Source organism: Phyllobates terribilis, unplaced genomic scaffold, assembly GCF_046119375.1.
Source record: "Phyllobates terribilis strain yellow unplaced genomic scaffold, ASM4611937v1 Scaffold_3__8_contigs__length_932513732, whole genome shotgun sequence".
NCBI classification, from domain to species: domain Eukaryota; kingdom Metazoa; phylum Chordata; class Amphibia; order Anura; family Dendrobatidae; genus Phyllobates; species Phyllobates terribilis.
The window spans coordinates 432,516,803-432,541,498 of NW_027362763.1; the positions used below are offsets into that span (position 1 = coordinate 432,516,803).

Below are 24,696 nucleotides of genomic sequence, written 5' to 3' on the forward strand. Positions count from 1 at the left end.
ATAGTTATATTTGTATAAATCTATGTAAATTAATATAGTTGATATACAGTGCCTACAAGTAGTATTCAACCCCCTGCAGATTTAGCTGGTTTGATAAGATGCAAATAAGTTAGAGCCTTCAAACTGCAAATGAGAGTAGGTTTTATGAACAGAAGCATTAATCTTACAAACCAAAAAGTTATATTGCTCAGTTGAATTTTGTTAAATTTTAAACATAAAAGTGTGGGTCAATTATTATACAACCCCTATGTTTAATATTTTGTGGAATAACCCTTGTTTGCAATTACAGCTAATAATCGTCTTTTATAAGACCTGATCAGGCCGGCACAGGTCTGTGGAGTTATCTTGGCCCACTCCTCCATGCAGATCTTCTCCAAGTTATCTAGGTTCTTTGGGTGTCTCATGTGGACTTTATTCTTGAGCTCCTTCCACAAGTTTTCAATTGGGTTAAGGTCAGGAGACTGACTAGGCCACTTCAACACCTTGACTTTTTCCCTCTTGAACCAGGCCTTGGTTTTCTTGGCTGTGTGCTTTGGGTCGTTGTCTTGTTGGAAGATGAAATTACGACCCATCTTAAGATCCTTGATGGAGGAGCGGAGGTTCTTGGCCAAAATCTCCAGGTAGGCCGTGCTATCCATCTTCCCATGGATGCGGACCAGATGGCCAGGCCCCTTGGCAGAGAAACAGCCCCACAGCATGATGCTGCCACCACAATGCTTGACTGTAGGGATGGTATTCTTGGGGTCGTATGCAGTGCCATCCAGTCTCCAAACGTCACGTGTGTGGTTGGCACCAAAGATCTCGATCTTGGTCTCATCAGACCATAGAACCTTGAACCAGCCTGTCTCAGAGTCCTCCAAGTGATCATGAGCTAACTGTAGACGAGCCTTGACATGACGCTTTGAAAGTAAAGGTACCTTACGGGCTCGTCTGGAACGGAGACCATTGCGGTGGAGTACGTTACTTATGGTATTGACTGAAACCAATGTCCCCACTGCCATGAGATCTTCCCGGAGCTCCTTCCTTGTTGTCCTTGGGTTAGCCTTGACTCTTCGGACAAGCCTGGCCTCGGCACGGGAGGACACTTTCAAAGGCTGTCCTGGCCGTGGAAGGCTTACAGTAGTTCCATAAGCCTTCCACTTACGGATGATGCTCCCAACAGTGGAGACAGGTAGGCCCAACTCCTTGGAAAGGGTTTTGTACCCCTTGCCAGCCTTGTGACCCTCCACGATCTTGTCTCTGATGGCCTTGGAATGCTCCTTTGTCTTTCCCATGTTGACCATGTCTGAGTGCTGTTCACAAGTTTGGGGAGGGTCTTAAATAGTCAGAAAAGGCTGGCAAAAGAGATCTTTAATCCACACATGTGAAGCTCATTATTCTTGGTGCCTGAACTACTTCTTAATACTTTAGGGGGACCAAACAGAATTCTTGTGGTTTGAGGGGTTGAATAATAAATGACACTCTGAATTAACTTTTTACGTTTTTTTTTTAAAAAAAAAAAAAAAATTTGCTGCAGTGCATTTCCCACTTCCAGGCTGATCTACAGTACAAATGTCACAATGCCAAGTTAATTCCGCATGTGTCAACCAGCTAAATCTGCAGGGGGTTGAATACTACTTGTAGGCACTGTATATGCAGTACTTATGTACAAGAATTGGTGCTCCTGTAATTCAGCCTATATATTAGCTTATTACATTTAATACATCATTATTTTGCCTATTTATGGAGGTATTTGTATTTCAAACACACTCTGTGGTAAAGGCAAATGACAAGTCAATCCTTATATTTCCAGTTTTCACATTGTGAAAAATCTAGAAGACAAGAAGCTTCAGTATAGAACTCTAGCAGAATACAGACCAGTATATCAAGTTAAAAAATATAAATGAAGCTGGAAAAATCAGCCGGGAATATGTATCTATTGCATGAGTATGTTGCATCAATCGTGAACCAACATGGCCCTTTGCTCCTTTCTTCCGGGAGGCACTAGAATTTGGACTCATGGCTGGCTGCACCACCTGCTTCTCTACATCTTCTGCTACAATGTGAGTTTTGGTGTATCCAGCCAAACTGTTAGAATCAGGATCACCATAAATTCCATCCATCATCATTGTTTTTGTGTGCGACATTCCACATGTACAGGGAAACTGAAAAGCAAAAGTTAATATGTTATAATATACTATAGACAATTATAATATAATATAGACAATTTCTAATATCAGATTGTATATTATTAACATTCAATCGCAATGTATTAATGAGAGTAACTGCCCAGCTAGACATAACAGAGAAAGAGCATTGAGCTGTTGAAAAGTAACAAGTTTAGTTTAGTTTATTGCTAAAACAATTATGAGGAAAGAAAGAGAAGAGATACCAATAATTATCCTTTAATAGAGTGTGGGCTTCTGCAGTCCTTTCAGGATGCAGTGAGAAATTAAGTAAAAGGTCAATGGAATAGTTGTAACAATTAAAAAAAAAAATCCAATTTGACAAGCGATAAAAAAACTGCTTCAGGCCTCTTCATATGTCAGTGTTTCCAGTACGTGTGGTGACTGTTTTCATATGTACCGGAGACACTGATACACGTAAACCCATTCAAATGAATGTCCGTTGGCAAAACACGCTGACATGTCAGTTTTTTACACGCTGCACAGGCCGCAAAATGTCCCACAATGATTACACACAGATGACATGTGTGTGTCATCAGTGTGACATGTACTGGCACCTGGGAATCAGCGATACAGTTAGCGCTGTTCCCAAGCGCCGGGTGCTGAAGGCATCTGTCATCATTGTTCCCTGCTTGCACTGCGATCAGCACCAGCAGGGGACAATGTTGACAGTTGTATTGTGCTGTGTCTAGAAGGTGTATAAATAAGAATAAAATAAAATCCTTATACTCACCTGTCCGAAGTTGAAAAATACAGTGTCCCACGCTGCAATCCATCTGACCAAGAGGCGACAACACACGCTGAGGAGCAGAGAAGAGTGACTCCCTGCAGCGAGCGGGCCCCTGACCTGTGCTGAGCTCATTGAGTGATAAGACACCGCTCACTGAGTTCTGTGCAGCGAGTCATTCTCCTCTGCTCCTCAGCATATGCGGTCGCATCAAGCTACTACAGACGCAGATGCAGAATTGTCAGTCAGATGGATTACAGCGTAGGACAGTATATCGGACAGGTGTTTTTTATTTTATTCTTATTTTTACACTTTCTGGACATAGCGGGGGCACAATACAACAATCAACATTGTCCCCTGCTGGTGCTGATCTCAGTGCTAGCAGGGGACAAAGATAACATATGCTTTCAGCACCTGGCGCTGGGTTCATAACTGGCTCAGTGATGGTACTCAAAGAGTGGTAATTAATGGTTGCACATCCACTTGGAAGTGGGGTACCACAAGGCGCAGTCCTGGCTCCAGTGTTGTTCAACATTTTTAGAAATGATTTAGATAAAGGAACTGAAGGCAAACTAATCAAATTTGCAGACGATGCAAAGCTAGGAGGGATAGCTAACACTAGAAAAGACAGAAAGGATTCAGAAGGATCTAGATAAGCTTGAACAATGGGCGGCTAATAGAATCTTATTTAACAGGGAGAAATGCAAGATTCTACATCTGGACAAGAAAGATGAAAATGACACTTACAGAATGGGCAGAATAGAACTAAGCATACTAAGTATACTTGGGTATACTAAAGGATCACAGATTGCACATGAGTCAACAGTGTGATGCAGCAGCAAAAAAGGTAAACACAGTTCTGTGATGTATTAAGAGAGGCATAGAGACTAGATCACGTGAAATCATTATCCCCTCTACTCCCCCTTGGTCAGGCCTCATCTGGAATACTGTGTCCATTTCTGGGCATCACATTTTAAAAAATACATCGATAAACTGGAGCAAGTCCTGAGAAAAGCTACCAGGATGGTGAGCGGACTGCAAATTATGTCCTATGAGGAACGGTTAAAGGATCTGGGAATGTTTACCTTGCAAAAAAACAAAGCTAAGAGGAGACTTAATAGCCGTCTACAAATATCTGAAGGAATATCATAATGTAGAGGGATCATCCTTATTCTAATTTGTACATGGAAACATGAGAAGCAATGGAATGAAATTGAAAGGGAGAAAATACAGATTAGATATTAGAAAAAACTATTCGAAAGTAAGAGTGATCAATGAGTGTAACAGGCTGCCACAAGAAGTGGTGAGTTCTCCTTCAATGGAAGTCTTCAAACAGAGGCTGGACAGACATCTGTCTGAGATGGTTTAGTGAATCCTGCATTGAGCAGGGGATTGAACACGATGACCCTGGAGGTCCCTTCCAACTCTAATATTCTAGGATTCAATGTTATATCACTTACTGTATACACATTGTAATGCAGCGCCTTGCTGCATTGCTAAAATGTCCAGGGGGTGTGTTCCGGCTGACCATGTACCTCCCCTCAGGTGACTGATCACATGACTGTGACATCATCACAGGTCCTGTGTGCACAGACTGATATATAAACCCTGGTAGTTTTGAAACAGGTGTGAAAAGGCATGAGGCCTGATCCCTGTGTGTGGGACACCATTAGCCTGGAGAGGCTGGAAGAGAGAGGCCTGGAGAGGCCTGGTGAGGCCTGGTGAGGCAAGAGGCTAGATCCCTGTGTTTGGGACGCAGTAGCTGTGGAAGGCAAAAGGCTTGGAGACCACGGCTGGGGAGCCTTAAAGCCACAGCTGTGGCAGAACAGAGCTGAGAGAAGCAGCTAAGACCCGGCAAAGGTAAAAATGGTTCTTTATATGGACATTGATGTTGTACCTTGCTGAAGTCTGTATCTAAAGCCAAGCGGGCATAGCTGCCACTGAAAAGGCTCTAGGACATTACATGTGTAACATGCCTGCGAGCCACTGAGATGGACTATGTTATAAGCAGTTTATGACGTGTAATAAACTGCTGGACTTTAGTTTACTGGAAAACGTGGCTTGTGTGCTTGAATTGACCCGGTGAAATGAGTGCCCCCCAACATGATCAATACCGCTACCTTACAACATATATATATATATATATATATATATATATATATATCTATTTCAGGGGGTGGCATGCGCCATGCGCACTAGTGATCAGTACCTCTTGGCTTTGCCTGCCTTTGTTTGCATGTCATGAAGTTCAGATTTATATTACTAATACTCAAAGACAATGAAAACAAATACATTTATTTAATGAATATTTGCAACTACTGTATGTGCACTGCGTCATCAAAAAGGTAATATTCTTGTGAATTACATCTTTAATGTGGGTATATTAGCTAGAAATTTCTTCATACAGGTCATTGCACTTCAATGAAAAATGTCTATTGCTTAAAGCATAATCTTCAAATGTACAGTAAAAAAAATTACAGATATAAAAAAAGAAACCCACAGAATTTCAATCGTTACCTTCATTTGGGGTCACTAGTATTTATTTTATCTGTCATCTGTGCTTTCAGCAAGTTCACACATGTAGTAAAGCATAAAAAATATAATTTGATATTGCCATAATTGTACATAATTCTACTTGCCAAAAGAATTAGTAAGGGACACAATTTTTTGTATTATGTATTCAAAAGGGAGCCATAAAATACTACTGCTCATTCCGCAATAAGAGATACAGCTACATTGACAAAAAAAAAATGGAGAATGGTTATACAAAAGCAAGTGATATTTAAAAAATATTTGTTGCTTCCTGTGGTCTCTTGGTGCCAACAACCACCAACAAGCTCTACCTTGACCAATGTATCAAGATAAAAGCCCAAGGCAGAAAATTTAATTTTTACTGAAGGAAAGCTGTGACCCTGGATGAACGATCAGTACAAATGTGATAAATGACCTACCTTTTCCCTTAGTTTCCTTTCTTTCCGTTCTGCCACTGTAGTCAGGTAATTCACCGCAGCATACTCCAGCACCGATAGAAAGACGAACACAAAACTGACCCACAAGTAAATGTCCACAGCTTTGATGTATGATACGCGAGGCATAGAGGCATTGACTCCGGTAATGATGGTGGACATAGTCAGCACGGTGGTTATGCCTAGGTAATACCAAATAGGGCAAATTTATTTACTGTATAATCGACCTCTGCAATGACTAACTTTTGTCTAATTTTTTTTCAGTGTGTTTTTGCCATGAAAAAGCAGAGTTTGAAATTACCAGCAAAGTGAATACAGGAAAAATATATATCTTTGTACCGTGTTAGCCAGTAGATAGAAAAATATTTAGATTTGAGAGTTCTAAGTGGTTTGTACCTTTTAATGGCTAATTGAAAAAATCGTAACAAATTGCAAGCTTTTGAGACTAATAGGGTCTCTTCATCAGGCATAGTATAACACAAAATCTGAAGAGTCACATATTTATACACAACAATGCACAGAAATAAAGCAATAGATGAGACAAGTGACGTAAAGCAGAACTATTAGTATGGGAGAGTGATAAACAGTTGTGGCCGTAAATATCGGAATTGTTTATCGATAAGGACTGTGAAAGTTTTATTGTGCTGTGATTGAAGTCTGGTCCGGTGCTATGATGACCCCAGAGGTCTGAGGAGTACATTCCTTAGTTGATGTAGAATGACATAAATCCATGCGACACATTGATTCCTGCACTGAGTGTGTCAATCTGGTTCTCAGTTGCTCTTGGATGATAGCCCTGATTCAAAAAGGTTTTCTGAGGCAACCAAGTTATTTATCTCTATCCATAGGTTTGGAACATATCCGATTGTAACTGATGGCTTGGCTGTAGACAATACAAATTTTTATGTGTTTTGGATGGAAACTGTCCCATTTAAGGTATGTTGGACGGTTGATTGGCTTCCAATACAGGGATGTCTCTATTTCATTGTTCTGTAGCTTAATGATAGTGTTCAAAAAGTTAATTTCAGTACAAGAGTAGTTGAGTGTTAGGTTGATGGTGGGATGAAATTGATTAAAGTGTTCATGGAACATCTTTAACTGTTGCTCAGACTCCGTCCAGATGATTAAAATATCGTCAGTGTAACGATAGTAGGCCAGAGGCCTGATGGGACATGAGGACAAAAAGTCACTTTCAAGCTTGGCCATGAAAAGATTTGCGTACTGTGGAGCCATTTTACTTCCCATCGCTGTACCAGTCTTCTGTAGATATGTTGTTATTAAATTCAAAGTAATTGTGGGTGAGGATGAATTAGTTTCACCAAAGAATCAGCATCAATTCCTGTATTACAGAGTCACCAGAATATCAAGGAATCACCTCCTACTCCTACATTACAAAACTAAAAAAAAAGCAACACAGTGCCTCTAGAAGGCATCTACAATCCAAATCTGGAGGTGCTAAGGTGAGCTGCATGGAAACTACAACCTTTACTACAAAAAGATGCCTGATTACAATCCATATTTCCAGACTCCCCACTTCTGTGTTTTAGGCAGCCCCCAAATCTACGAAGCATCATTGTCAGAAGCTCCCTGTCCTCTCCACCAGCTACAGGAACCTTTCCCTGCAACCAGAAAAAAAATTAACACCTGTCCATTTATAAAAACCACAGACAAGATAAAGATCCCCAACTCACATCAGGACTACAAGATCTCAGGTACTTTCAGCTGCATCACATCTAATGTGGTGTACTTAATTATATGTACTAAATGTCCACTGGGGGTCTGTATGTATGGGAAACAGGGCAAAAACGTACAACAAGGATGAATTCTCATCGCCACACAATAAAAAAAAAGGATAAATCTACCTGTGGCCAAACATTTTTGTATCCCTGATCACAGCATCATGGATATGAAGTTACCAGTATTAAAAGGTCATTTCAAATCTCAGAGAGACAGAAAAGTCTGGGAATACAAACTAATGACAACCTTTGATACACTCAGTGCAGGAATCAATGTGTCGCATGGATTTATGTCATTCTACATCACCTAAGGAATGTGCTCCTCAGACCTCTGGGGGCATCACAGCCCCAGACCCGTGGGGACATCACAGCCCCAGACCAGACTTCAATCACAGGACAATAAAACTTTCACACTCCTTATCTATAAACGATTCCGATATTTATGGCCACAACTGTTTATCACTCTCCCATACTAATAGTTCTGCTTTACGTCACTTGTCTCATCTATTGCATTATTTCTGTTCCTTGTTGTGTATAAATATGTGACACTTCAGATTTTGTGTTATACTATGTCTGATGAAGAGACCCTAGTAGTCTCGAAAGCTTGCAATTTGTTACCATCTTTTCAGTTAGCCATTAAAAGGTATCAACCACTGAGGACTCTCAAATCTAAATATTTTTCCTGCAAAGTGAATGAAATTTCTGAAATCTCATGCACATGTTGCTTACTTTTCCTTGCAGACTTGAATCATCAATGTGTTTTTTAAATCTGCAGCATGTCAATTCATTCATGGTTTCTGCAGCACTTTTCACCCATTTACATGAATGAGAAAAAACACAAGCAAAAATGCATCAAAACTGCATGTAAAAATACATTACAAAATGGCGTTTTCCCTTCCAACACCCTGTTTTTTGCAGCATAAAAATCTACTACAAATAGCCAAATGGGTGGAACTAGATGGCTTATTATTTTATAACGTCACCAATCATCTAGATTTGCTTCAAACATTGATCACAGTTTATTGGTCAATAAAACCTTTTTTAAGTATTTGTATAACCAAGTCTAGGAGGGCATTGTCTTTGGAAACTCATATGTGTAAATTTCCTTTGAAATTACTAAATTTGTGATAAAAATTACCTAAAACCTTAGCCTATACTATGAATATTGTTCCATTTGTGTGACAGAGGGATGCATAGAATGTAACTCTGCTTTACACTGTATAGAGATATTTTTGCTGATTTAAAGAGGTTAGCCACCTTTTGGGACAATGTATGTAATTTGTGCTAACAATTGTTTTTGCAATTCTTTTCATTAAAAACTTTGCAACATTTGACTTTTACAGGCTATTTTTTTCCTGCACATTCGACTTTAATATAGTGTGGGGTCATAAATCAGCTGAGAGAAAAAAGACTGATAAAAAAGAGTTACGAATTCCTTGTTAGACTGTGGGTTAAGTGTCAGCAATAGACAGTGCAACACAGAAGCTATAGAAGGCTAATGATGCAAAATGTTTATTGAAACACAATTGTAAAAATGGTTTTGAGCCTCAAATACATGGCATTTAAGTAAAAAAAATCCTGAAAGGTGAACAACCCCTTTAGAGTGAACATTAATGGCTAAATATAATGTATTAGGGGAACTCTCATTGACCTTCAGATTACAAGCTATTATGAAATTCCCTATTCCAGCCTTGAGTGTTAAATGGAATCTGTCAGCAGAATTTCTCCCCCCAAACTATTTATATGCAAATATAATTATTTTAAAAACAAGCACAGCAATACTTTTGCATGGCCAGTCAGATGTTTTTGTCTTCTGCTCCCCTTTTTCCAAGAGCCATAACTTCCTTATTTTTCAATCCACATAGCTATGTGAGGCTTGTTTTTTGCAGGACAAGCTGTGCTTTTGTATGACACCAATGATTTTATTGTGTGATGCACTGGAAAGCGGAAAAAAAAATCCAAGTGCGTTGAAATTTAAAAAAAAAGTGCAATTCCACAGTTTCTGGGGCTTTTTTTAGTTACCATGTTCACTATACAGTAAAACTGACTTGACATGGCAATATTACTCTCCAGGTCAGAACAATAAGGCAGAAACCAAACATGTATAGTTTTCTTTTGTTTAAGTGGTGAAAAAATATTGTGAAATTTGTAAAAAAAAGAAAAAAAAAACTTTGCTTGTGTCATCATTTTCCAAGATATAATGCTGTGTGATGGCTTATTTTGTTTGAATGCAGATTGCACATTTTCTGTTAGTACAATAAACCTCATTTCAAGGCAGAAACATCACTGTGTCCAACAGTTATTACATATATCAAACTGAAATAGCTGTTGCAAAAACACCAATTTTAAGAAAACATTAAGCTTAAGATTAATAGGGGTGCCCAAACTTTTTCATATAACTGTACATCATATGTCATGAAGGAGTTAATGAAATGTTGCTATTGCTATAAGAAGTGATTCAGTTAATAACATTACATTGTAGAATATCTATTAAAGCAACTTTCTAATATATTTATGCAACTTGAACAAAGGTAAACCAATCTTTTAACACTTTATATACAGTTAGGTCCATATATATTTGGACAGAGACAACATTTTTCTAAGTTTGGTTCTAGACATTACCACAATGAATTTTAAACAAAACAATTCAGATGCAGTTGAAGTTCAGACTTTGAGCTTTCATTAAAATTGGATGAAGGGTTTAGGAGTTTCAGCACCTTAACATGTGCCACCCAGTTTTTAAAGGGACCAAAAGTAATTGGACAGATTAAATAATTGTAAATAAAATGTTCATTTCTAGTACTTGGTTGAAAACCCTTTGTTGGCAATGACTGCCTGAAGTCTTGAACTCATGGACATCACCAGACGCTGTGTTTCCTCCTTTTTGATGCTCTGCCAGGCCTTCACTGCGGTGGTTTTCAGTTGCTGTTTGTTTGTGGGCCTTTCTGTCTGAAGTTTAGTCTTTAACAAGTGAAATGCATGCTCAATTGGGTTGAGATCAGGTGACTGACTTGGCCATTCAAGAATATTCCACTTCCTTGCTTTAATAAACTCCTGGGTTGCTTTGGCTTTATGTTTTGGGTCATTGTCCATCTGTAGTATGAAACGACGACCAATCAGTTTGGCTGCATTTGGCTGGATCTGAGCACACAGTATGGCTCTGCATACATCAGAATTCATTTGGCTGCTTCTGTCCTGTGTCACATCATCAATAAACACTAGTAACCCAGTGCCACTGGCAGCCATGCATGCCCAAGCCATCACACTGCCTCCGCCGTGTTTTACAGATGATGTGGTATGCTTTGGATCATGAGCTGTACCACGCCTTCGCCATACTTTTCTCTTTCCATAATTCTGGTAGAGGTTGATCTTGGTTTCATCTGTCCAAAGAATGTTCTTCCAGAACTGTGCTGGCTTTTTTAGATGTTTTTTAGCAAAGTCCAGTCTAGCCTTTTTATTCTTGATGCTTATGAGTGGCTTGCACCGTGCAGTGAACCCTCTGTATTTACTTTCATGCAGTCTTCTCTTTATGGTAGATTTGGATATTGATACGCCTACCTCCTGGAGAGTGTTGTTCACTAGGTTGGCTGTTGTGAAGGGGTTTCTCTTCACCATGGAGATTATTCTGCGATCATCCACCACTGTTGTCTTCTGTGGGCGCCCAGGTCTTTTTGCATTGATGAGTTCACCAGTGCTTTCTTTCTTTCTCAGGATGTACCAAACTGTAGATTTTGCCACTCCTTGTAGCAATTTCTCGGATGGGTTTTTTCTGTGTTTGCAGCTTAAGGATGGCTTGTTTCACCTGCATGGAGAGCTCCTTTGACCACATGTTTACTTCACACCAAAACCTTCCAAATGCAAGCACCACACCTCAAATCAATTCCAGGCCTTTTATCTGCTTAATTGAGAATGACATAACAAAGGGATTGCCCACACCTGTCCATGAAATAGCCTTGGAGTCAATTGTCCAATTACTTTTGGTCCCTTTAAAAACAGGGTGGCACATGTTAAGGAGCTGAAACTCCTAAACCCTTCATCCAATTTTAATGTGGATATCCTCAAATGAAAGCTGAAAGTCTGAACTTCAACTGCATCTGAATTGTTTTGTTTAAAATTCATTGTGGTAATGTCTAGAACCAAAATTAGAAAAATGTTGTCTCTGTCCAAATATATATGGACCTAACTGTATTTAATGTGTGTTCCTAGTAGTGCAGGTCAAAATGACTGTTTTTTTATGATAATGCAACAATTGTCAGCAATTCTGTTTCTATTTTGTCTTACCCAAAGAGACTCTGGCAGGGACTGCTCTGCGATCTATCCAGAAAGAGACCCAGGAAAGCATGACCATTAGAGTCGCCGGAAAGTACGTTTGTAGGAGGAAGAAAAAGATGTGCCGTCTCAATGTGAAGTTAATGTACAAGCGATTGTACCATCCTGTGAGAAAGAAGAGAAATATTTTATTCAAAACGGGTGAGGTTGTTAGTTATTGCATTCACACTATAGCATAACATTGGGAGTGCACTAGAGGGAAAGCGCTCGTACAGAATCGATCTATTATACATGGTGGCATATTTGGAATAAGAATTAAAAATATCTCTTGAGAAATCACTTAAAAAAAGGAAACAAGCATGGCAGGGGATTTTGAGATCTCTATCAGAAAAAAAAAGTTTTGATGCTATTAAGAATTTTGGACAGATATGGTGATACAAAGTAAGCATTTGCTTTAAAGCATACCTGTCATTTCCTGTGACTGTCAAGTGTGATTGTACATGAGGAATAACACTTTCTTACTTTTGTTTGATGTTTATACTGCCTTTATAAGCAGTTCTCCTTTCTGCAGGCTGTATCTATAATTTTCTTTTATTTGTATGTGAACTAACCGGCTATGATTAGCTTTTATGAAGTCTCCCACATGCAGTTCACAAAAACATGAGGGATTCCTGCTCTATTGCGCCAATATGGAACATGTTTAGAAGAAGCAGCAGCAAAGAGGACATAATACAGCAGTACTGAGCAGCATAGATGAGAATTAAGCACTGGAGTGAGGTAAAACACAGCAGTACTGAGCAGCGTAGCTGTGAATTAAGCACTAGAGTGAGATAAAACACAGCAGTACTGAGCAGCGTAGCTGTGAATTAAGCACTAGAGTGAGATAAAACACAGCAGTACTGAGCAACATAGCTGTGAATTAGGCACTAGAGTGAGGTAAAACACAGCAGTACTGAGCAACATAGCTGTGAATTAGGCACTAGAGTGAGGTAAAACACAGCAGTACTAAGCAGCGTAGCTAGAGTGAGGAAAAACACCAGAAAGATGCAGACTCCCCTCTGTGTGTCTCTCTGCTGCCCTCTATCACTTTGTCCACGTCACCCTTGTATAGACTATATAGGCAGCTGTAATCTGATCCCTCATGGAGCAGGCAGCAATTGTCTTGAGCAAGCTATATTTCTGAGTGTACTATTTAATTATGCAGAGTTTGTGAATTGACAGTAACCATTTAAGAATAAAACAATACCCTTATCATTGTGGATCAATGTTGAAATAAATAAATTGATCTCATTCAATTCATCACTGACATTTTAGTTACCTGTACTGCTGTAGAATGCGAGTCTAGATGTGGTGTGAAATTTCTGAATCAAGAATTGAGATAATGAAATCTTCTCATCTGTTTTTAAGGACTCATTTCCCTTTTTCCAGTAAAGCATCAGATCTTCATCAGTATAGGCATCTATTAATAAAAAAAGACAATAGTTGTAAACAGTCCAGAACAGTCTCTTTTCCCTTTCATGAGTCACCCCACTCTTCAACTCCTGACCCAGCTGCTCCGCTCCTACCCCTTGTCAGGGAGTTTGCAGTGAGGTAGAATTGTACTTCTAATGATGACTCATTCAGGGGAAAGAGACTTCCTGTCTCTACATGTCATAGACCTAAATGGAAACAAAAGAATTAACTGGGTAGAAAGTCAAAATGAGCAATTGTAAGTACACAGTGCTATATAATATGATGACTGGAATATACTAAGAGTATAAAAACTTTGATGGGAGTGCTTTTTTATGTCAATTCTGAATGAAAGGATTAATATTTTATCTAATCAATACATGTGTGGTCAAATTGGGACTTACCCCTTTTAGAACATTGCAAATTAATTTATCAACATGATTTGAAACCAAACATATTGCAATCTCTGGTCAATTGTTTGTTTTTTATGTGGTCCAACATGGCAATCAAGACAATATAGATTTGCGCCTCACCAACCCAAACTTTCCTATCTAAAGAGGGCTTAGTTAATAGAATGATATTTCATTGAAAAGTGTTTTGTTAGGTGGTGTTTTTCTCAAAGATGGGTCTGTATGCATAGTATATAATGGTATTAAAAATCTGTGAAGGAAATCTGGTCTGCAGTGGTCTTTTTTAAGAATGAAGTATTTTGGCGAGATTTCACTGTTTTCGGTGTATATCAGTGTGAATTAACTCCTAAATTCCCACTACTGTGTATTACGTAAATTTGGGTGATGGTAAGATCGTAAATGTATTTAGATTATATAAAGATTAAGAACAAAATGTTATCAAAATGTGGATATTTACTTTTAGGTATTATCTTAAAGAATTGCCCAGTTTAGTGCAATACATAAGGCCCAATCAGGAGTTGGTCATGGGGGCTCCTTTTGCTAAGGACTCTTCATTTTTCCGGCAGCATTTAGAAAAACGAGCTATGTAATGTACAATGAACAAACATTCTAAGTTACAACTGCTTATCCACACACATGTTAATTGAGGGCAGATTTTTTAACACAATTACAGTTAGGTCCATATATATTTGGACAGAGACAACATTTTTCTCATTTTTGTTCTAGACATTACCACAATGAATTTTAAACAAAACAATTCAGATGCAGTTGAAGTTCAGACTTTCAGCTTTCATTTGAGGGTATAAACATTAAAATTGGATGAAGGGTTTAGGAGTTTCAGCTTCTTAACATGTGCCACCCTGTTTTTAAAGAGACCAAAAGTAATTGGACAGATTAAATAATTGTAAATAAAATGTTCATTTCTAGTACTTGGTTGAAAACCCTTTGTTGGCAATGACTGCCTGAAGTCTTGAACTCATGGACATCACCAGACTCTGTGTTTCCTCCTTTCTGATGCTCTGCCAGGCCTTCACTGCGGTGGTTTTCAGTTGCTGTTTGTTTGTGGGCCTTTCTGTCTGAAGTTTAGTCTTTAACAAGTAAAATGCATGCTCAATTGGGTTGAGATCAGGTGACTGACTTGGCCATTCAAGAATATTCCACTTCTTTGCTTTAATAAACTCCTGTGTTGCTTTGGCTTTATGTTTTGGGTCATTGTCCATCTGTAGTATGAAACGACGACCAATCAGTTTGGCTGCATTTGGCTGGATCTGAGCACACAGTATGGCTCTGAATACATCAGAATTCAGTCGGCTGCTTCTGTCCTGTGTCACATCATCAATAAACACTAGTGACCCAGTGCCACTGGCAGCCATGCATGCCCAAGCCATCACACTGCCTCCGCTGTGTTTTACAGATGATGTGGTATGCTTTGGATCATGAGCTGTACCACGCCTTCGCCATACTTTTCTCTTTCCATCATTCTGGTAGAGGTTGATCTTGGTTTCATCTGTCCAAAGAATGTTCTTCCAGAACTGTGCTGGCTTTTTTAGATGTTTTTTAGCAAAGTCCAGTCTAGCCTTTTTATTCTTGATGCTTATGAGTGGCTTGCACCGTGCAGTGAACCCTCTGTACTTACTCTCATGCAGTCTTCTCTTTATGGTAGATTTGGATATTGATACGCCTACCTCCTGGAGAGTGTTGTTCACTTGGTTGGCTGTTGTGAAGGGGTTTCTCTTCACCATGGAGATTATTCTGCGATCATCCACCACTGTTGTCTTCTGTGGGCGCCCAGGTCTTTTTGCATTGAAGAGTTCACCAGTGCTTTCTTTCTTTCTCAGGATGTACCAAACTGTAGATTTTGCCACTCCTAATATTGTAGCAATTTCTCGGATGGTTTTTTTCTGTTTTTGCAGCTTAAGGATGGCTTGTTTCAACTGCATGGAGTGCTCCTTTGACCGCATGTTTACTTCACAGCAAAACATTCCAAATGCAAGCACCACACCTCAAATCAACTCCAGGCCTTTTATCTGCTTAATTGAGAATGACATAACGAAGGGATTGCCCACACCTGTCCATGAAATAGCCTTGGAGTCAATTGTCCAATTACTTTTGGTCCCTTTAAAAACAGGGTGGCACATGTTAAGGAGCTGAAACTCCTAAACCCTTCATCCAATTTTAATGTGGATACCCTCAAATGAAAGCTGATAGTCTGAACTTCAACTGCATCTGAATTGTTTTCTATAAAATTCATTGTGGTAATGTCTAGAACCAAAATTAGAAAAATGTTGTCTCTGTCCAAATATATATGGACCTAACTGTATTTGTGAGTTGTTCTTGGCAGAAATATTAATGTATGGACAGCTGCCGTTATTCATTCTTTTGTTTAGCATTTAGTAGGTGTAATTATCCTGGATAGTTTAGTGTTATTGGGACTTATCCTGCTTTCCTTAAAATGACCAATAAAAGACCAGTAAACAGAATGGAAGGCAGAAGAATTTCAAAACTAACTGTACATTGCCCTGGATTACTCACAGCTCTCAAGCTCCAAGGAACAAGTTTGAGTATCCAGAGGGAAGCGACTGAAGTCCATGTTGCACATTGCAGTCACGGTGATTCTGAACAGGAATTATCAAGAAATTACATAATTTATCAAAAAGAATACTTCATAATAGTTTCACAGAAGACATTTTCAAATATTATATGCGGTTATAGTTAATCAGGACCTTTCACTTGACTTTTTATTTTAAGCCTCTTCCAATTGGTTTTGCTCAATTGATTCTGGAACAGTTTTTCTTTTATGTTTTGTGCCTCTCCGTTACAAAGTTCGATCCCGTAGTAATAATTATGTACATTTTCCCTTGAACCAACTGGGCGTATATGACAGAAGTTCTTTGTGGGCATTTGCTTTCTCTTCTGACCAATCAGAACATGGCCACACCCACAGAAAAGAAAGTTTTGTTGTTTAAGTCCAGTTGGTTTAAGAGAAAATTTGCATCTTTACTACCACAGGGCATAACTTTGGATTAATGAGCACAGAATAAAAGGAAAAACTTTTCCAGAATCAGAGCAGGGCCAGTTGGAGTGCGTACTCAGTGTAAATAATAAAATCCAGTGAAAACTCAATTTTAAAATACATTTTATTTGCAGAATCAACTTTTATCTTGTTAACAGTACATAAGCAACCCACAAGTAATTAGACACTCTGATCTTCGGACATTAACTTTTATTTCACAGTATCTTCTTGAAAATATGCCAAATATGCATGTTAAAACTAAGTTATCCTACTGCTTGCTTTCCGCAAGGCCTCCAATATTTTCAGGTGAGCTGCTGAGAGAAGCGTCCACTCTGTTCATAGTAGATGGAGCTCCTTGCCATACTGCTAAATGGACCCAAGAATGGCAAGCAAAAAAGGCATTTGGAAAGTTCTGTAGGTCAGTCATTTCTCTGTCATGAATCCCATAGAACATGTCTGATCCAGGGGCGTGCTGTGCCAGGGAGTAGAGACACATATGCCCCCCCAGGCTTATCCTCAAGCAGCTGATTAGAGCCACCAGGGGCTAGGCTGGCACTGCATCTTAAATTGTGTATTATGTGCCCACCAGTGGCAACTGGTCTCATGTGTGATGGGGGCCCATGGACGCCAGTACCTATTTCTGTTGGATGTGCGTACGAGAAGGCACATTCAGCTAAAATGTATTGTGGTGCAAAGGCTTCATTTAGAACAATACATGCCACAGGCCAATCTGAGGCTGGCAGCTGACATCTGTGTGCCCAGCATGGGCGACACATGGCAGTGACGTCATGAGCTGCCGTGGCAAACATGCAATCGTAAACTGCTGGCCTCTGTGCCAACTGTGGAAGAGGATGCTGCACGCCGTGGGAGTGGTGGAAGGTAAGAAGAATTGTTTTATTTTTTTTAAATGTCCTGGAGAAGAGTGGTGGGATGGCAGACATTAATAATAATAATTTTATTTATATAGTACCAATATATTCCGCAGAGTTTTAAAATTAAGCAGGGACATGTACAAACAATAAAGATATCACAAAATAACACATTGTTCAACAGTTACAAAAGGTGTGAGGGTCCAGCTTGCAAGCTTACAATCTATAAAGAAATGGGGGGGGGGGCAAAATAGGTAAAAATAGGTCCAGCCATCATTATAATAAATAGAGGTTTTCACATAAAACTGCATGAACCCGTCATCAGCCAGTATCTGTCTAAGTACAGTTACCAAGTGGTATTGGGTGCATTGAGGATATGGAGACATATGAATAGGAGGGACCAGATTCTAAGAAAAATTTAGAAAGAGGGAACAGGAAAAAATTAGGTTAGAGAACTGAGGCGATAGGCCTGTCTAAAGAGATGTTTTTTTTAAAGCATGATTAAAAACGTTGGAGCTAGTTATTTGTCGGATTGTCTGGGGTAGTGCTTTCCAGAAAGCTGGCGCAGCACGAGAGAGGTCTTGGAGACGGAATTGGGAGGTTCAAATTATGTAGGATGTTAGTCTTAGAACAGTTACGGAGTGGAAAATATGAATAGGGTGATAGACAGAGATGAGGGAGGAGATATAGGGAGGTGCAGAACTGTGGAAAGCTTTGCGGGTGAGAGAGATAAGTTTGTATTGTATTCTCTAGTGAATGGGCAACCACTGTAATGACGTGCACAAGGTGGAGGCATCGGTATAGCAATTGGACAAAAAGACAACCCTGGCTGCTGCATTCAGGACAGATTGGAGAGAATAATGTTTAGTTAGAGGGAGACTGATCAGTAGAGAGTTGAAGTAGTGCAAACAAGAATGAATAAGAACAGTAAGAGTTTTTGTAGTTTCAAAGGTGAGAAAAGGTCGAATTCATAAGATGTTTTTAAAATGCAGGTAACATGAGAAAGTGAGTGATTAGATATAGGTAATAAAGGAAAGTTCTGTGTCAAGAATAACCCCAAGACAGTGAGGGGGCTGAATGGGAGTTATGGTTGAACCACCCAAGGCAATTGAAATATTGGGCATAGGTCGGTTACTAGAGGAAGGAGATAAGAGAAGTTCAGTTTTGGAGATATTCAGTTTCACACAGAGTGAGGACATGTTGTTAGAAACAGCGGACAGAAAATCCCTGGTGTTTTGTATTAAGGTGGGGGTAATGTCAGGAGACGTGGTAAATAATTGGGTGTCATCAATATAAAGATGATACTGGAAACCAAATCATTATTACTAGAAGGGGCCCAGGATGGGTAACATTAATACTCTATGGGCGCAGAATGGTGGACATTACAGTGGGTACGGAAAGTATTCAGAACCCTTTAAATTTTTCACTCTTTGTTTCATTGCAGCCATTTGGTAAATTCTAAAAAGTTCATTTTTTTCTCATTAAAGTACACTTTGCACCCTATCTTGACTGAAAAAAACAGAAATGTAAAAATTTTTGCAAATTTATTAAAAAAGAAAAACTGAAATATCACATGGTCATAAGTATTCAGACCCTTTGCTCAGACACTCATATTTAAGTCACATGCTGTCCATTTCCTTGTGATCCTCCTTGAGATAGTTCTACTCCTTCATTGGAGTCCAGCTGTGTTTAATTAAACTGATAGGACTTGATTTGGAAAGGCACACACCTGTCTATATAAGACCTCACAGCTCACAGTGCATGTCAGACCAAATGAGAATCATGAGCTCAATGTTAGAACCTTGTTCTTAGGTTTTTTCCTTTGCTGGTCACATGACCTTGTTGGCCTATTTAATCCTGCTCCGCCCTTCTGGCTTTGCTGGACTTCATTGTTTAACTACTTTCTAGCTAGCCTGTGCTCTGTATCTAACTCTGTTAGTTTGCTTGGTCTACGGACCTCTATGTTCTATATATTTTGTTTGTTCGTCTGTCTGCTACTATTTCTGTTAGGAGGTGTCCCATTTTCCTCCCAGTCCTTAGTACTTGTAGGGATTCCTTCCCCACATCTATAGGTCTCCGTACAGACTAGCTTAGGACTTTAGCAGGTCTGATCGCAGGATCAGGTCCCCTGTTACATCGTAGGGATTAAGCTGAGTTCTATCGTAGGGACAGATCTCCTCTCTTTCCTTAGCTCTGGTAGCAGAACATAACACTCAAAGGAACTGCCCAAGGAGCTCAGAGACAGAATTGTGGCAAGGCACAGATCTGGCCAAGGTTACAAAAGAATTTCTGCATTACTCAAGGTTCCTAAGAGCACAGTGGCCTCCATAATCCTTAAATGGAAGAAGTTTGGGACCACCAGAAGTCTTCCTAGACCTGGCCGTCCAGCCAAACTGAGCAATCGTGGGAAAAGAGCCTTGGTGAGAGAGGTAAAGAAGAACCCCAAGATCACTGTGGCTGAGCTCCTGAGAGGCAGTAGGGAGATGGGAGAAAGTTCCACAAAGTCAACTATCACTGCAGCCCTCCACCAGTCAGGCCTTTATGGTAGAGTGGCCCGATGGAAGCCTCTTCTCAGTGCAAGACATATGAAAGCCCACATACACTTTGCTTAAAAACACATGAAGGACTCCCAGACTATGAGAAACAAGATTCTCTGGTCTGATGAGACGAAGAAAGCCAGGCACTGCTCATCACCTGCCCAATATAATCCCAACAGTTATACTGCTGGTGGTGGAAGCATCATGCTATGGGGGTGTTTTTCAGCTGCAGGGACAAAACAACTGGCTGCAATTGAAGGAAACATGAATGCGGCCAAGTACAGAGATATCTTGGATGAAAACCTCTTCCAGAGTGCTCTGGACCTCAGACTTGGCAAAAGGTTCACCTTCCAACAAGACAATGACCTTAAGCACATAGCTAAAATAGCAAAGGAGTGGCTTCAGAACAACTCTGTGACCATTCTTGACTGGCCCAGCCAGAGCCCCAACCTAAACCCAATTGAGCATCTCTAGAGAGACCTGAAAATGGCTGTCCACCAATGTTCACCATCCAACCTTACGGAACTGGAAAGGATCTGCAAGGAAGAATGGCAGAGCATCCCCAAATCCAGGTGTGAAAAACTTGTTGCATCATTCCCAAGAAGACTCATGGCTGTACTAGCTCAAAAGGGTGCTTCTACTCAATACTGAGCAAAGGGTCTGAATACTTATGACTATGTGATAGTTCAGTTTTTCTTTTTTAATAAATTTGCAAAAATGTCTACATTTCTGTTTTTTTTCAGTCAAGTTGGGGTGCAGAGTGTATTTTAATGAAAAAAAAACAACTTTTAAGAATTTACCAAATGGCTGCAATGAAACAAAGAGTGAAAAATTTAAAGGGGTCTGAATACTTGACGTACCCACTGTATTTCTAGAAGGATGGGGTACATACCAGGAAGTGTCACAGGATGGGAAACATAATTACTGGAAGGGGCCCAAGATTGACGACATTATTATAGGAAGGTGTCCAGGATGGGGGACTTCATTAATGGAAGGGGCCCAGTATGGGGGACATTATTACAGAAAGGCGCCCAGGACAGGGGACATTATTACATGATGGGGCCAGGACAGAGGACATTATTACTGAAAGGGGCCAGGATGGGGGACATTATTACAGTAAAGCGACATACCAAGAATGGACCCAGGATGGAGCACATTTTTACAGGAAAGGGGCCAGGATGGAGGACATTATTACAGGAAGGGGACAGGATTAGTCATTATTAAAGGAAGGAGCCAGGATGAGGGAGATTATTACACGGAGGGGTAAAAACACATATGCCTTTATAGGATCCAGAACTTGACAAGTGCCCATACATCTGATCAACATGTAATTGTGGTCCCAGGTCCAAATTTTGCACCACGAACAATCGGATTCTAGCCTAGTTATGCCACTGGTGCCGGCCCTGCAGCATCAAAGTAATGCAGACAAGCCCTCACTGCACCCTATGTTACATCCGTCTGTTTAAGTGGAGGGAGCATGGGAGATATCAGTAAGTATGAGCTACAAATAGTATTGAGGGCAGGAAACCTCTGCTCTTTGTGTGGTGGAGGGGATGGCAGGATGCTGTTCACCTCCTGTTAAGTCCAGGGTCAGATACTATATTGTGTCAGTGGCTGCTCTGCAAAGGCTCAGAGAGATTTGTTGCAGCAGCTTGAACTTTCATACTGATAAGGATGAGCTGCCAGTGTGAGGTCAGCAGATCAGAAATGATGACCTCAAATCTGTAGGAAAGTTTAATCTGCAGCAATAAGTCATCCCATACCTCAGACTGACCACAGACACAATAAGGAATTCTGCACTGAAGTGATCAACCCTGAATGGCATCACATGTTATGCTATAACCGTAGCTTGTTATATATAATATGTATATCCTGTAGCCAGGTGCAGAGTTGATCAGTCCAGTGTATACACAGTGGGGAAAATAAGCATTTGATACACTGTTGATTTTGCAAGTTTTCCCACCTACAAAGAATCGAGAGGTCTGTAATTTTTATTGTACGTTCACTTAAACTGTGAGAGACAAAATCTAAAAATAAAAAACAGAAAATCATATAGTATGACTTTTACATAATTAATTTGTATTTTATTGCATGAAATAAGTATTTGATCACCTAGCAACCAACAAGAATTCTGGCTGTCACAGACATGTTAGTTTTTCTTTAAGAAGCCCTCCTACGCTGCACTCATTACCTGGATTAATTGCCCCTGTTTGAACTCATTACCTGTATAAAAGACACCTGTCCACACACTCAATGAATCACACTCCAACCTCTTCACCATGGTCAAGGCCCCTGTGGCAAGTAACAGGTGTGGGCAATATGAAAATAACACCTAAAACCAGATAAAGCAGATAAAAAGGGGAGCGGTTGACTCAATCTTTGTATTGAGTGTCTGTGTGTGCCACACTAAGCATGGAGAAAAGAAAGAGGAGAAGAGAACTGTCTGAGGACAATCTCAAGGTTACAAGTCCATCTCCAGAGATCTAGATGTTCCACTGTCCATGATGCACAACATAATCAAGAAGTTTACAACCCATGGCACTGTAGCTAATCTCCCTGGAAGTGGACGGCAGAGAAAAATTGATGAAAGATTGCAATGCAGGCTAGTCCGTATGGTGGATAAGCAACCCTAATCAAGTTTCAAAATTCCAGTTATAAGGTGGAAGAAGCTGATTGATGGTTATATGAAGCGATTGATTGCAGCTATTTATTCCAAAGGCTGTGCAGCCAAATATTAGGTTGAAGGTGCCAACAATTTTATCCAGCTCATATTTGGGGTTTTATGTGAAATGATGTCCAATTTACCTTTTTTTCTCTGCTTTGTTCCAATACACACAAAGGATGTAAACGTGTATAAAAAATGTGTAATTTCAATAATTTTCTGGGAGAAATACTTCATTTTCTGGAACAATTTCAAGGGTGACAACACTTTTGGCCATGACTGTATTATCATTTACACTGGATGTTATATACTATGTGTACCTACATCCAATGGTATATACAGAATAATATGTATTGCGACTGGTGTAATATCTGATGTTCTGTAGTCATAGTATAATATATACCATCACATATTATCCTGTATATAATACCTGATGTCTGTAGTCACAGTATATCATATACCAGTCACATATTATCCGGTACACTGAATGTGGTATTCTGTGGGCACAGACATCAAATGATATACAGTGGTGGCCAAAAGTATTGGCACCCCTGCAATTCTGTCAGATAATACTCAGTTTCTTCCTGAAAATGATTGCAATCACAAATTCTTTGGTATTATTATCTTTATTTAATTTGTCTTCAATGAAAAAACACAAAAAGAATTGTCCTAAAGCCAAATTGGATACAATTCCACACCAAACCTAAAAAAGGGGGTGGACAAAAGTATTGGCACTGTTTGAAAAATCATGTGATGCTTCTCTAATTCGTGTAATTAACAGCACCTGTAACTTACCTGTGGCACCTAACAGGTGTTGGCAATAACTAAATCAAATTTGCAGCCAGTTAACATGGATTAAAGTTGACTCAACCTCTGTCCTGTGTCCTTGTGTGTACCACATTGAGCATGGAGAAAAGAAAGAAGACCAAAGAACTGTCTGAGGACTTGAGAAACCAAATTGTGAGGAAGCATGAGCAATCTCAAGGCTACAAGTCCATCTCCAAAGACCTGAATGTTCCTGTGTCTTCTGTGCGCAGTGTCATCAAGAAGTTTAAAGCCCATGGCACTGTGGCTAACCTCCCTAGATGTGGACGGAAAAGAAAAATTGACGAGAGATTTCAACGCAAGATTGTGCGGATGGTGGATAAAGAACCTCGACTAACATCCAAACAAGTTCAAGCTGCCCTGCAGTCCTAGGGTACAACAGTGTCAACCCGTACTATCCGTCGGCGTCTGAATGAAAAGGGACTGTATGGTAGGATACCCAGGAAGACCCCACTTCTTACCCCGAGACATAAAAAAGCCAGGCTGGAGTTTGCCAAAACTTACCTGAGAAAGCCTAAAACGTTTTGTAAGAATGTTCTCTGGTCAGATGAGACAAAAGTAGAGCTTTTTGGCAAAAAGCATCAACATAGAGTGTACAGGAAAAAAAAAGAGGCATTCAAAGAAAAGAACACGGTCCCTACAGTCAAACATGGCGGAGGTTCCCTGATGTTTTGGGTTGCTTTGCTGCCTCTGGCACTGGACTGCTTGACCATGTGCATGGCATTATGAAGTCTGAAGACTACCAACAAATTTTGCAGCATAATGTAGGGCCCAGTGTGAGAAAGCTGGGTCTCCCTCAGAGGTCTTGGGTCTTCCAGCAGGACAATGACCCAAAACACACTTCCAAAAGCACTATAAAATGGTTTGAGAGAAAGCACTGGAGACTTCTAAGGTGGCCAGCAATGAGTCCAGACCTGAATCCCAAAGAACACCTGTGGAGAGATCTCAAAATGGCAGTTCGGAGAAGGCACCCTTCAAATATCAGGGACCTGGAGCAGTTTGCCAAAGAAGAATGGTCTACAATTCCAGCAGAGCATTGTAAGAAACTCATTGATGGTTACCGGAAGC

At 39.9% G+C, this 24,696-nt stretch overlaps 1 protein-coding gene across 1 annotated transcript in view; it reads right to left on the reverse strand.

Moving 5' to 3' along the window:
* Positions 1 to 497: 497 nt before the first annotated feature.
* Positions 498 to 24,696, reverse strand: part of LOC141258157 (gamma-aminobutyric acid receptor subunit rho-2-like) — a 94,303-nt gene continuing 70,104 nt past the window's right edge. Inside the window, exons 5-9 of the mRNA XM_073673167.1 lie at positions 16,255 to 16,337; positions 13,182 to 13,322; positions 11,876 to 12,028; positions 5,844 to 6,040; positions 498 to 2,144 (exon numbers count right to left, since the gene is read on the reverse strand). Of these exons, the coding sequence (XP_073529268.1) occupies positions 1,842 to 2,144; positions 5,844 to 6,040; positions 11,876 to 12,028; positions 13,182 to 13,322; positions 16,255 to 16,337 (877 nt within the window). The 3' untranslated portion in view covers positions 498 to 1,841. The remainder of the gene's footprint in view (positions 2,145 to 5,843; positions 6,041 to 11,875; positions 12,029 to 13,181; positions 13,323 to 16,254; positions 16,338 to 24,696) is intronic.